The sequence below is a fragment of the Macaca nemestrina genome, chromosome 12 (assembly GCF_043159975.1).
Source record: "Macaca nemestrina isolate mMacNem1 chromosome 12, mMacNem.hap1, whole genome shotgun sequence".
Lineage (NCBI taxonomy): Eukaryota > Metazoa > Chordata > Mammalia > Primates > Cercopithecidae > Macaca > Macaca nemestrina.
In genome coordinates this window covers 56,734,521-56,748,561 of record NC_092136.1, presented here as the reverse complement: position 1 = coordinate 56,748,561, position 14,041 = coordinate 56,734,521, and the positions used below count along the sequence as shown (strand labels likewise).

General features: G+C 46.8%; 1 protein-coding gene and 1 pseudogene across 6 annotated transcripts in view; one reads left to right on the top strand and one right to left on the bottom strand.

Annotated features, from left to right (window-relative positions):
- The window catches only part of LOC105488748 (signal peptide, CUB domain and EGF like domain containing 2), a 72,247-nt gene extending 70,947 nt beyond the window's left edge, over positions 1 to 1,300 (bottom strand). For 4 of the 6 annotated variants that reach the window (XM_024795018.2, XM_024795020.2, XM_024795019.2 and 1 more), the window contains exon 1: positions 1,101 to 1,253. In XM_024795018.2, coding sequence (XP_024650786.1) covers positions 1,101 to 1,224 — 124 coding nt within the window. In that variant the 5' untranslated portion in view covers positions 1,225 to 1,253. Of the gene's footprint in view, positions 1 to 1,100 lie in introns of all 6 variants that reach the window. The other 2 variants (XM_011753138.3, XM_011753141.3) reach the window with 2 other exon arrangements.
- A 2,751-nt stretch (positions 1,301 to 4,051) lies between these two features.
- LOC105488752 (keratin, type II cytoskeletal 8 pseudogene) lies at positions 4,052 to 5,583 on the top strand (annotated as a pseudogene).
- The last annotated feature ends 8,458 nt before the right edge of the window (positions 5,584 to 14,041 follow it).

Sequence of the window (14,041 nt, the reverse complement as noted above, 5' to 3'; positions counted from 1 at the left end):
AGGGCTTAGAGCAAGCTTGTCCAACACAGCCTGTGGGCTACATGCAGCCCAGGACAGCTTTGAACGCCGCCCAACGCAAATTCGTAAACTTTCTTAAAACATTATGAGTTTTTGTTTGTTTGTTTTGCTCATCAGCTATCGTTTGTGTTAGTATATTTTATGTGTGGCCCAAGAGAATTCTTCTTCTTCCATTGTGGCCCAGGGAAGCCAAAAGATTGCACCCCGCTGGTTTGGAGTATCTGGGGGAAGCCTGCCCCGGGATTGGAGCAGATTTCATCCCAGGCTCTCAGATTCTGCGAATGGAGCAGATTTCATCCCAGGCTCTCAGATTCTGCGAATGGAGCAGATTTCATCCCAGGCTCTCAGATTCTGCGAAGCGGGGATGGTGTCCCCACGGCCGGCCCCCCGCACTCCCACCCCTGCCCATCGTCTCAACCTGGAAACCCGCCTTGGCGGAAGTGTTTCCTGGGTTGACACTACTCCAGGATGTTAATTAAAAACAAAAGCATTTTGAAAGTATTGCAAGTCCAGTTAGCACAGCACGTCAAGAGTCCTCTCTGGAAACCAGAGTTCTCTGCTGAAAACCTAGGCTTGTTGCTGCTTCAGGGTAATTCCCAGATGAGAACAGGCGCTGTTCCGCTGATAGAAAAGTCTCTGGAGCCCACCCCGAAGCCAGCAGCAGAACTTCCTGGCCCCCAAAGAAAGAAAGGGCAAAGCTGCCACGGCCTCGCGGATGTGCCCGGCCCGGCCCTCAGTTTCCCCGCCTACACTGAGGCGCGGGACCCCGAGGCCCGGGTCAGCACCCTCCTGCCTACTCGCCGGTGACGGTCTGACTAGCAGGCGCTCTGGAGGCGTCCGGACCGGGCGGGAACTGTCAGCAGCTCCGGATCCGAGGCCGGGCCGCAGGACTCAGGGCCCCAGCGGTCGTGGCGCCTTGGCCAGGCCGGCGGGTGAGGTCCCCGGGGGAGCGGAGGCCCCCGCGGAGCTGCAGCCGCCAGCCTCGGGCCCCGCACGCCCGGCTCTGGCCCCGCCGGGGACCTAGACACCCTACCCGGCCCTGCCCACTGTGCCAGGTGCGCCCCCCGCGGCCGGACACTCACCCTCCGGCGGCCCAGCGGCACGGCGCCCGCCCGGCGGGACGGCCCCCGCCAGCAGCAGTGGTGGCAGCAGCAGCAGCAACACCGCCCGGGCCACCCCGGGACGGTTACAGCCCGCGACCCCCATGGATGGCTCAGCGGCTGCGGGCAGAGGCGGCGGAGTGCGGGCGGTGGTGGCGGCGGCGGCGGCGCGGGGAGGTGTGTGCGGGCGCCCAGCCCGCTGCCGCCGCCACCCCCGGCCCGGCCCCGCCCGCCCCCCGAGCCCCGGCCTCATTTTCACACGGTCCTTCCAGGGCCGGGGCGGGAGGCGCAGGCGGGGGCAGTGCCGCCCCGCCCGGCCTCCTCCCGACCCCTCCCCGGCCCCGGGCGGAGGGGGCGCGGCCCCAGTGGCCCGAGCGCTGCTGTCAGCCAGGCAGGGTCGGCAGCACCGTGCCCCGCGCCCCGCGCAGCCCAGGCCCCCAGACCGCTGCCCCCCGCAGCCCCGCTCCGCTCCAGCGCTCGGAGCCCTCAGTGCCCCGCCTGTTCCAGTGTCCTACAGCTCGACCCAGGCCTTCTTGTGAGGACAAACAACCTTTCTAGATTGAAATATTCGGGCGGAGGGCGCCCAGAAAGTGTTCAGTACAGTCCCCAAACCCCAAAGCTATCTTGGGGCTTTCCATGTGGGAGGTGGGAGTGGAAGGGAGTGGGGGTGACTTCCAATTCGGGAAAACAGTTCTTTGAATGGAGAAGGTGACCCTGGCTTCTCTGCCCACCCCAGCACACCCTCTGCACCCTTCTCCACACTGCCCAAACCCCAGGCCCTCTCGGATCCTCCATTCCACAGCCCCGAGGGCACTGGTCCACTTGTCCTACTGTGGGTCACGCTGGGCCTAGAATCCCTGCAAGCTACTTATGTATCTCTCAGGGCAGCCTAAGGGGAAGGGGGCTAGAGATCAAAGGTGAGCCACCAGGGACAACAGACAGCTCCGACTTTGTCCAGAGTACAGGTGGCATTTATGATCACCTGAACTCATAAACATCAGGTCTGGCCAGTTGCAAATACAGGCAGTGCCTGACACCTGGCCCTCCATGCAAGACAGTCCTTGCAAGGGAACAGGTACACACAGGGTCTTCTCATATCACCCACGCCACGGAAGGCTGGAGCCCAGTACACTCAATATCACTCCAGGAACAAATATAGTAACAATTTCGAGAGGCAACTAAACATCACACTCAGGGATAGTAATGTTCTTCACTGAGCTTCTTCGTATTTATTCAATTTTCTCCTGTGAATATATACATACACATATGTATATATGCACGTGCGCGCGCACACACACACCATTCCTTTGGAGATCAGAAAAAAAATAGATGTCACCAAAAAATCCCCACCTAGCTCATACACAAAAACACTTGTGTCTTCTTGGGGCCTATCCACAGCCCAGGGCTCCCAGCCTCTGCACCCTCAGCACCCATCGTTTGCCACCCCGGCCCCTGAACACGCCCACGGGGCCCAGGCTAAGCCCGCCTCTTTGGGCTGTGGCTAGTGCAGCTGCTTGATGGAGCTATCTGAGAAAACAACTTTTCTGTAGTTGTTTTTCTTTTGACCTTTTCAGTGAAGACAGGCAGGTTGCATCCCTCTTTCTGTCTGCACCTCCCTCCCACTCCCTTTTGTTTGGTGCTGAGAGAGACACTCAGCTATTTCTGGTCATAAGGGTGGTTTTTACACATTTGTAAATCTGCAGTTAGTGAAACGTTCTCTCTGCCTTTGTCTTTGTGTCCTTAATGGTAGCCATAAATTACTGCCTTCTTTTCTCTCCGCTGCATCAGGCTTCATTGCTTTTGAAATGATCAAAGTTATTTCTTTTAAAATCCAACTAGAAACTGCCCATTGTGTGGCACAGACCTCTTTAGCTCCAGTCAAAGCATATAAATACATAAAGCTGTCCATTAAACTCTGGGGGGAGCCTCCTACAGTGCCCTTGTGCCTGGTGAAGAAATCACACATGTGCTGTTCTTCCCCTTTACCTTTCCCTAACTTGATCTTTCAGTAAGGACACAAATTAATACTGATAAGACTCAGCGCCTTTTTGCCTAAGAGGGTCAGCTTTTGTCATGTTTTCCAGAAAAGTCCACCACTGGCACAGATCTCAAAAAATGTTCTGTATCCTATTTTGTTTGCCCTGACATCCTTACAAACATGCTTTCAGCTGTTGGCTCCGAGACTCCTGGGCAACCTTTCTGACACTTGAGATTAAAGTCAATATGGCTTACAACTGGGAATTTCCATAGGGGGAAGGCTCCAGGGGAAAACTGTGTCCAAATGTCAGTGTTTTTGGTGTCAGGAGGGACTTGGTTGGCTCTACTCTGGCTGTAGGCTGCCCTCTATTGGCCAGCTGAGGTCCCCACAAACTTCTCAGAAAGGCCTCAGACACCGTTCCTGGACTGAGGCTAAAGCTCCCTCTTCCTCTCCCTGTCTCCTTTCCACAGGCTGAGAGACCATGAACCAGGTCTCAAGGGTGCGGAGAGGCAGCCCAGCCAGCCCAGTCTCACTGGTGTGGGCCTCTGAGGAGGCGGAAGAAAGCCTGGTAGTGGCCGGCTGTGTGTACCCCTGAACTACACATAAGTAGGTGCCACTCTGCACTCACGGGACACCATTCAGTGCCCCCCAGCAGCCTCTGAAATGTGGACTGCTTCTCCCTGGTGGAAACTCTCCCTACCCTTGGTTGTCATTGTGGCAGGCAAACTTCTGGTTTTCCTCCTACCTCTCAGGAAATGCCTTCTCCACCATCTAGGAATCCTCTTTCTACATCCTCTCCCTGGATGGTTTGCTCATTCCCTTGATTCCATAACATCAATCTCCAGCCTGGATTTATCCCCTTGGTTCAATCCCATGTATCCAGTTGCCTACTAGATACCACCTTGATCTCCCCTAGATCCCTCCAATTCATCATGTTCAAAAGGAAGCTCACGACCTAGAAGCAGCTTCTCTGCTCCTTCTCGAATCTCTGCCTGGTTCAGGCCACCTGCCTCCACTCCTGCCTCCACCATGTCTATCAGAGTGACCCAGAAGTCCTACAAGGTGTCCACCTCTGGCCCCTAGGCCTTAAGCAGCCACTCCTACATGAGCGGGCCCAGTGCCCGTATCAGCTCCTGGAGCTTCTCCTGAGTAGGCAGCAGCAGCAGCTTCCAGGGTGGCCTGGGCACCTCCACGGGTCTGGGTGGACGCTTTGGTGGGGCCAGTGGTATGGGGGTCATCACAGCCATCATGGTTAGCCAGAACCTGCTGAGTCCCCTTGGAGGTGAACCCCAACATCCAGGCTGTGCACACCCAGGAGAAGGAGCAGATCAAGACCCTCTACAACAAGTTTGCCTCCTTCATCGAGAAGGTGCGGTCCCTGGAGCAGCAGAACAAGATGCTGGAGGCCAAGTGGAACCTCCTGCAGCAGCAGAAGACAGCTCAGAGCAACATGGACAGTATGTTCGAGAGCCACATCAACAACTTTCGGTGGCAGCTGGACACTCTGGGCCAGGAGAAGCTGAAGCTTGGCAACATGCAGGAGCTGGTGGAGGACTTCAAGAACAAGTATGAGGATGAGATCAATAAGAGTACTGAGATGGAGAATGAATTTGTCCTCATCGAGAAGGATGTGGCTGAAGCTAACATGAACAAGGTAGAGCTGGAGTCTCACCTGGAAGGGCTGATTGATGAGATCGACTTCCTCAGGCAGCTGTATGAAGAGGAGATCCGGGAGCTGCAGTCCCAGATCTCGGACACTTCTGTGGTGCTGTCCATGGACAACAGCCACTCCCTGGACATGGACAGCATCATCCCTGAGGTCAAGGCACAGTACAAGGAGATCACCAACCACAGCTGGGCTGAGGCTGAGGGCATGCACCAGATCAAGTATGAGGAGCTGCAGATGCTGGCTGGGAAGCACGGGAATGACCTGCATTATGCAAAGATGGAGCTCCCTGAGATTAACAGGAACATCAGCCAGCTCCAGGCTGAGACTGAGGGCCTCAAAGGCCAGAGGGCTTCCCTGGAGGCCACCATCACAGATGCTGAGCAGTGTGGGGAGCTGGCTGTTAAGGATGCCAACACAAAGCTGTTGAGCTAGAGGCGCCCTGTAGTGGGCCAAGCGGGACATGGTACGGCAGCTGTGCCATGGAGCACCAGGAGCTGAAGAACATCAAGCTGGCCCTGGACATCAAGATCGCCACCTACAGGAAGCTTCTGGAGGGCAAGGAGAGCTGGCTGGGGTCTGGGATGCAGAACATGAGTATCCATCTGAAGACCACCAGTGGCTTCTCAGATGGGCTGAGCTCGGCCTATGGGCACCTCACAAGCCCTGGCCTCAGCTACAGCCTGGACTTCAGCTTTGGCTTTGGTGGAGGCTCCAGCTCCTTCAGCCGTGCCAGCTCCTCCAGGGCCGTGGTTGTGAAGAAGGTGGAAACACGACATGGGAAGCTGGTGTCCGAGTCCTCAGATGTCCTGCCCAAGTGAATGGCCACGGCAGCCCCTACCAGCCTGCCCCTGCTGCAGCTGCCCCAGGGCCTGTGGGGGAAGCCACTGTGCATTGGAGCACAGGAACAGGAGACCCACCTGAGGGTCAGCCCTAGCCCTCAGCCCACCTGCTGAGGGAGTTTACTGCCTGAGGCACCCCCCCTGCTCATGCTTCCAGCTACAAAACAATTCAATTGTTGCTTTTTTTCCCCCAAAATAAAACCTCAGCTAGCTCTGCCAACTGTCCAAAACAAACAAACAAAAAAATGGAGCTCATCTTCCTCAAACCTGCTCCTTCTCAAGCGCTGTCTCCTTTAGACAAGAGCACCACCATCCTGTGAACGCCAAGTCAGAGGTTTGGTGGTCATCTGGGACTCCATGATATCCCTCCCCAGCACATCTGAACAATTACGAAAATTCTGCCTTCTTACTATCTCTTAAAACCATTCTCTTCCTCCGTGCCCATTGCCTGGGCTCAGGGGTTCACCATCCCTCATCACCCCTGGGGGCTGTGTATCTATCTTTTTCCTCCTTCCTAACAGATACTCACCCCTCCTGCAGACAGCCCGTGTGCCTAGGAAGGAAGCTTCCCCATCTCTAACTTCAGGCTCTGGAGTTGACTTAAGACAACTGATATCATTCATTCCATTCCCCCTGCAACAGTCATTGGTTCAGGGATGAGCACGTGACGGCTTTCCAATGGGAACAAATCTCAGGCCCTTTGCCATTCTCCTGCCTCAGCCTCCCGAGTAGCTGGGACTACAGGCGCCCGCCACCTCGCCCGGGTAGTTTTTTGTATTTTTTAGTAGAGACGGGGTTTCACCGGGTTAGCCAGGATGGTCTCGATCTCCTGACCTTGTGATCCGCCCGTCTCAGCCTCCCAAAGTGCTGGGATTACAGGCTTGAGACACCATGCCCGGCCAAAATTTACCATTTTAACAATTTTTAAGTACACGGCTTATTAGCATTAAATACATTCACATTGCTTTGTAACCATCGCGGCCATCCATCTCCAGAACTTTTTTTTTTTTTTTTTTTTTTTTTGAGACTGAGTCTTGCTCAGTCACCCAGGCTGGAGTGCAGTGGCGAGATCTCAGCACTGCAAGGTCAGCCTCCTGGGTTCAAGCCCTTCTCCTGCCTTAGCCTCCTGAGTAGCTGTGATTACAGGCGCCCACCACCATGCCCAGCTAAATTTTTTTTTTTTTTTTTTTTTTTCAGTAGAGACAGGGTTTTGCCATGTTGCCCAGGCTAGTTTCAAACTCCTGACCTCAGATGATCCGCTCACCTTGGCCTCCTGAAGTGTTGGGATTACAGGTGTGAGCCACCACGCCCAGCCATCCCCAGAACTTTCTTCATCCTGCAAAACTGAAACTCTACCTATTAAACAATAAATCCCCATCCCACTCCACCTGACAACCACCATTCTACTTTCTGTTCCTATAAATTTGACTACTTTAAGAATTTCATATGAGCAGAATAATATAGTATTCATGACTGGCTTATTTAACTTGGCATAACGGCTTCAGGGTTCTTCTGAGTTGAGCATGTGTCAGAATATCCTTCCTTTTTAAGGCTGAATAATATTTGATTGCATGTATATATCACATTTTGTTCATCCATTCATCTGTCCACAGACACTTGGGTTGCTTCTCCCTTTTGCCTATTGTAAATAATGCTGCTATGAATATGGGTGTACAAATATCTGTCCATGTCCCTGCTTTCAATTTTTTTTCAGTGTATACCCAGGAATGCAATTGCTGGATCAGATGGTAATTCTTTTTAATTTTGGGGGGAACTACCATAACGTTTTCCTTACCAACTACACCATTTCATATTCCCACCAGCAGGGCATAAGGATTCCAATTTCTCCGCGTCCTTACCAACACTTGTAATTTGCCAATTTTCCAATAATAGCCATCCTAACAGACATGAAGTGGTATTTCGTTGTGGGTTTTTTGAATTGAGTTTTCTATTATTTTAGCCAAAAAAGTACTCCTATTTAGTTCTATATAAGCCTCCATTAGGCAATCCTCTCCATAAGGTGGGAGAAAGGTAATTGTGTAGGGTTGAATCCTCTCAGGGGCTGAAATAATAAATTATTATTTTAGTCACAAAAGTTGATACAATCTTGGCATACATGCCAGGATCCTCTATTTCTTCAATGCTTCTAAAACTGCACCTACGTTCTCTTTTGCTTACAGAAGTTTTAAAATCCTTGCAATAAATATTTACTTAAAATGATAATAGTTAACACTTGAATGAATACTAAATATCAGATACTATTCTAAATACTTCACATGTATTTATTTAATCTTCCTAAAAACTCTGTGAAATAGAAGCCTGTATTTTACAGATATGGATAGTGAAGGGAAGAGAGGTTAGGTAATTTGTTAGTAAGTGGCAGACCAAGACTCAATGCCAAGAAGCCTGGCTTCCGATCCCCCTGCCTAACCAGTGCACTCTACAGCCCATCATGTGCCAGGCATTGTGCTAGGCCCTATGGAAGATCCAAAAGATCCAAAGATTAGAGGCAAACGCTGCCCTCTCAGAGCTTACAGTCCACCAAAAAAGGTGAGACATAATGGGTGTTCATCTTCCACACCTCTTCCAAAATATGAATACGACAATGTCTGTTTAAAACTTCTTAAAGCCCCTTCACCTACATTACCTGTACCGTAGACCAACCTAAGGGGCAGGAGCAGCTGCATAATTTGCAGGACCCAGTGCAAAATTAAAATGCAAGGTGCCTTAACAAAAACGCAGGGGGAAGATGCTATTAAGAACACTAAAATTAGTTCTTTCCTTTAAAAACAGTACTTGTAAAACATAATAGGGGTAACATGAGTAAAAACATAAATTTACAAACTGCAAAAAGGTAGTATTTTGGTGTCATAATGTTATGTAATACAACAAATAAGAATGTTCCATTAGGCCAAGAGGGGTGGTTCACGCCTGTAATCCCAGCACTTTGGGAGGCCAAGGCAGGAGGATAGTTGAGCCTAGGATTTTGAGATCAGCCTGGGAAATACAGTGAGATCTTTTCTCTCCAAAAGATTTATAAAATTAACTGGGTGTAGTGGTACCCACCTGTAGTCCCAGCTACTTGGAAGGCTGAGGCAGGAGGATCGCTTGAGCCAGGGAAATCGTGGTAACAGTGAGCTATGATTGCACTACTGCATTCTAGCCTGGGGGACAGAGCAAGAGCTTGTCTCTGGGGAAAAAAAAAAAAAAAAAAAAAAGCTCCATTTTTGTGGTATCTTGATTCATCATAAGATTTTTCTGGCTCATTTTTCCACAAAATAATTTCCACAAATCATTTTCTGCAAAAATAAAAAAGGTTGTCAAAATGTATATTTTTAGGATCTTTATTTTTAGTCAGTATAATTGAAGGGATATCAATTGTTCTTGGCAAATTAAAGGTGATAATTTTTTATGATTTTTAATTTTCGGAAGGATCTTTCTAGGGATGTAATTTCTAGTGGATCTGTTATTGGATCTACCTGTTACTGGATCTGTTTTAGTATATCTAGAACTGATAATTCTTGTGGAATTATTTTTCTAAAAAGATTTAACTCTTCATACAAATCATTTTTGTGTAAATCTGAATTTAATTTTAATGTACACTTATACAATATCATTTTAATGTTTTCTTTGACATTTCTTGTAACATGTGGAGGTTAAATAAGAAGCTGAAAGTGGCTTCATGATTTGTATATAATTCAGAAGGCCTGTTTATGTATATATTTCTATATCTTCAATTACAAGGAAAAATTTATTTTAAAATTGTCTTCCTTGTTAATGATTGCTTAATCTGAAACTTCCTATGAAAACAAGGCTCTTTTCAATCTAATGCAATGATTTTTATATTCGGTTTCTGTCTCTAAGCCTGCAGATATTTGCTTTGTGATGTTGCAGCAGTTTTAAAAATCAGAGGCTGGGCGTGGTAGCTCACACCTGTAATCCCAACACTTTGGGAAGCCAAGGCAAGATAATCACTTGAGCCCCAGAGTTTGAGACTAACTTGGGTAACATAGCAAGACCTCTGTCTCTACAGAATAAAAACATTATTTTTGGGGTATGGTAGTGCATGCCTGTAGTCTCAGCTACTTGGGAGACCAAGGTGGCAGGATAGCTTGAGCCACTGCACTTCAGCCTTGGTGACAGAGGGAGACCTTGTCTCTAAAAAAAAAATAAAATAAATAAAAACCAGAGATTCTAAACTCTTCAAAGAATTCTGATACATGCTGCTATGCTTTATTGCAATATCCTTGTGTTTGCTTTTATTTTGTAATAATTTACTGACTAAGTTTACTGTGTGAGTACTAGCAATTCCTGTTCCAGTGCTCAGGTCAGAGAGTTAGTATTTGTGTAGCTATCAAAGGAACACAGTCTGGGAGTGAACAGGCAAGCAGCTTCCCATGTACTGTCTCCATGTAGAGACCCATTTTCTTCTGTAGCCACTGTGGCTGCTGCCACTGTCTTAGCTGATGTGACGGGCCCTGGGCCCCGCTTAGCTGGTTTGGAGCCCTACAGTGCTGTGGACTTCTCCTGAAACATACACACGTGCAGCCAGCAGTCAGGCTTGTGCCTATGTGTGCTAGTGCTGTCACCCGGTGTGTCTCCACTACTCATGTGCATGTACCATTGTCCCACCAGACTTTAGTTACAAAACACAAGTTGAAAGATGAAATTTAGAAATTTCAAGATGGTAGCAGCAAGGAATAACACCAAACATGGGGCCCTTCTGAGAACAGGGCCCTATCTGTCTGGCTGTACAGGCTGCACACTCTTAAAGCCAGCCACACTCATGGATATGGCATTCAAGAACCCACCCCCTCCTCCTTTTTTTTTTTTTTTTTTGAGATGGAGTTTCCCTTTTGTTGCCCAAGCTGGAGTGCAATGGCGCGATCTTGTGGCTCACTGCAACCTCCGCCTCCCAGGTTCAAGCAATTCTCCTGCCTCAGCCTCCCGAGTAGCTGGGACTATACCATGCTTCGCTAATTTTTGTATTTTTAGTAGAGATGGGGTTTCACCATGTTGGGCAGGCTGGTCTCGAACTCCTGACCTCAAATGATCTGCCCGTCTTGGCCTCCCAAAGTGCCAGGATTACAGGCGTGAGCCATCGCGCCAGGCCATCAAGAGCCTTTATAATCTGCCTCTTGTCTTTCATCCAAGACTTATGAAGCCCCATCTCTCACATAAGTGCACCCCATTTCCAGCCCTCCCAAACTGCTCCACAATGCCAAGCCTTTGTCCAGCCCCTCTACCTCGAACATTCTTCCTGGCCACAGCTCATCCTTTGAGACTTGCTGTAGTATCACCTTCCCAGAGTCTTTCCTAGCAAACCCCCTCCTGGCCCGGGGCAGGCACTTCTCTTCTGTGTCCCCACAGTCTGCTGCACAAATCCTAAACATAGCATCCAACATATAGTCATAGCCGTCAATGTCCATGGCTGCCTTCCCAGCTTATGGACTTCGAGCCCCATAGGGGCATGTGGTGTCTGTGATTCACCTCTGCATTTTCCAGGCTCAGCTAGGTCTGGAACACAGCAGACACTCAGAAAAGGTTTGTTTAAAGAGTAGATACAGGTTCTCAAGAATAAAGTATTAGAATCTGAGCTCATTTTATTATTCTCGTAACTGGGAAGTCATAGATGCTACCTAAAGAAACAGACAGCAGGCCAGGCATGGTGGCTTATGCTTGTAATCCCAGCACTTTGGGAGGCAGAGGCAGGCGGATCATGAGGTCAGAAGATCAGGACCATCCTGGCTAACATGGTGAAACCCCATCTCTACTAAAAATACAAAAAAAAAATTAGCTGGACGTGGTGGCACACACCTGTAGTCCCAGCTACTCGGGAGGCTGAGGCAGGAGAATTGCTTGAACCCAGGAGGCAGAGGTTGCAGTGAGCCAAGATTGTGCCACTGCACTCTAGCCTAGGTGACAGAGCAAGACACCATCTCAAAAAAAAAAAAAAAAGAAAAAAAAGAAATGGAGAGTAAAGGACATCATAGAAGGTTATAATTATAAAGGCATCTACAAGAAGAAAAATCCAAGATTCCTAAATAGCAGAAGAGCCATGTACACAAAACTGACCTCAAGACAAAGAAATGATGGAGGCCAATTTATATGGAAGAGATAGAGAAGATTGTCAAAGAGTTAGTCTACCCCTGAAAAAAGCAGCAGGCCCAGGCAATTTCACAAGGGAAATTTGAACAAACTTTTAAAAAGTAAATATTCCAATGTTTTTTAATTGTTCCAAAGCACTGAAAAAAACTTTCGAATTCTTTATATGAAGCAAGTATACCACTGATACCAAAACTTAATACTGTACACAAAAAAGCAAACTATAGATCAATATCACTTATGACCATCAGTTAAAAACCCTCAGTAAAGAATTATCAATCAGATTTCAACATCATAACCAAGTGGGATATATTTCAGGGTGCAAGGATGGTTTAATATTATGAAACCTACTTACATAATTAATCACAATAAATTTGAATATTATAGATTTGAGAGGGAAATCATATGATCACCTCCATAGACACTAAAGGCATTTGAAACAATATTCTTGATCAAAACATTCAATGAGATAGGGAAAGATATCTTCTTAGCATGAAAAAAAAATTATCTCGACCCAATACCAACATCAGACTTAATGGGGAAACACTAGAAGCATCTCCATTAAATTCTGAAACAACAAAACAAAGACGGTCACATCAACACTATTTAATACTTTACTAGGTGTGTTAGGTGAATCAACTAGATTAAAATAAACTAGTGGTATAAAAATTAGAAGAGAGGAACTATTGCAGGAAATATAATTGTATGTCTTGAAACCCCAAGGAAATATGCTAAAAATCTACTACAACAAAAAGAAAATACAACAAAATTAGTCGGGAACAAAATTAATTTACAAACATCAAGTTTTATCAATATAAGTAACGTGATGGAAGAAAAGACCTTATTTCTATTAAAAACAAACAAACAAAAAAAATTCAATACCTGGCAATAAACTTAGCAAGAAATAGTCAAGGCCCGTGTGAGGAAAGTTTATAACATGCTACTAAATATAACCCCCCTCAAAAAATTTAAACAAATGGAAATATAACACGCTCTTGGATAGAAATCCTCAACATCATAAAGCTGTAAATTCTCCATCACTTAATTTAAAAATTTTAATGTAATCCAACAAACATACAAATAGGCTTTTTTGGCTAAAAAAGTTGAGTCTAAAAGTTCATATAGAAAAAGAAAGAAGCAAGAGTAGCAATAAAAAATATAAAGAAGAGCAAGGAGCAAGGGGGAGGTGGGTCAGCACTCCTAGATATAAAAGGATGTTATGAAGCCTCAGTCATCACAACAATGTAGTGCTGGCCTGTAAGTTGGAGACAGATAGAGGCTAACGGAGTAGAACATCACATTCACAAATAGTATCAAAATCATATAAGGATACAGTATCATAAAGTTGACATCTCAAGTCATTGGAGAAATTACTGACCACTAAATAAGTAGTACTGGGACAAATAAGCAGCCACCTAGACAAAAATAAAGTTGAATCCACTCTTCAAGGCTCTCTAGGTTAACTTCAAATGTGTAAAAAATTTAACTTTTTTTTAAAAACCTCACAAATACTAAAAGAAAAATGGAAAAATACTTTCATCTTGTAGTAAGGAAAGCTTTCTATCACCCAAAATCCAGAAGTCATATAAGATCAAGAAGTTCAACTACACCAAAATGAAAAACTACTCTGCATGTTTAAAAAATACTGTAAGTAAAGTTGAAGAATAAATATTAAACCAGGGAAAATGTTTTCATATCAAATCACAAAGAAGTCATCTCCCTAATATATAACAGGAGTCACCAGCAGTCAATAAGACTTCTAAGTAACCCAATAGAACATAGGCAAAGAACATGGGTAGACAAGAAATATAAATAAATTTTAAACACATGAAAATATTCTTAACCTTATGCATAATGAATAAAATACAAAATAAAACACTAAGATAGAAATGCTTACTTACTTAGTACATTGACAAAAATCCAAAGTTTGATAACACTCTCACAGTGAGACTGGGAAAACAGGCATTTCAAAAATTGGTGGTGAGGGTGTATATTGACATAAGTTCTATGAAGATAAATCTCAAATTATCTATTTAAATTTTAAAAGTATTTATCTTTTTGGCCAGGCACGGTGGCTCACGCCTGTAATCCCAGCACTTTGGGAGGCTGAGGTGGGTGGATCACATGAGCTCAGGAGTTCGAGACCAGCCTGACCAATATGGTGAAACCCCATCTCTACTAAAAATACAAAAATTAACCGGGTGTGGTGGCGCATGCCTGTAATCCCAGCTACTCGGGAGGCTGAGACAGAAGAATTACTTGAACCTGGGAGATGGAGGATGCAGTGAGTCGAGATTGTGCCACTGTACTCCAGCCGGGGCAACAGAGTGAG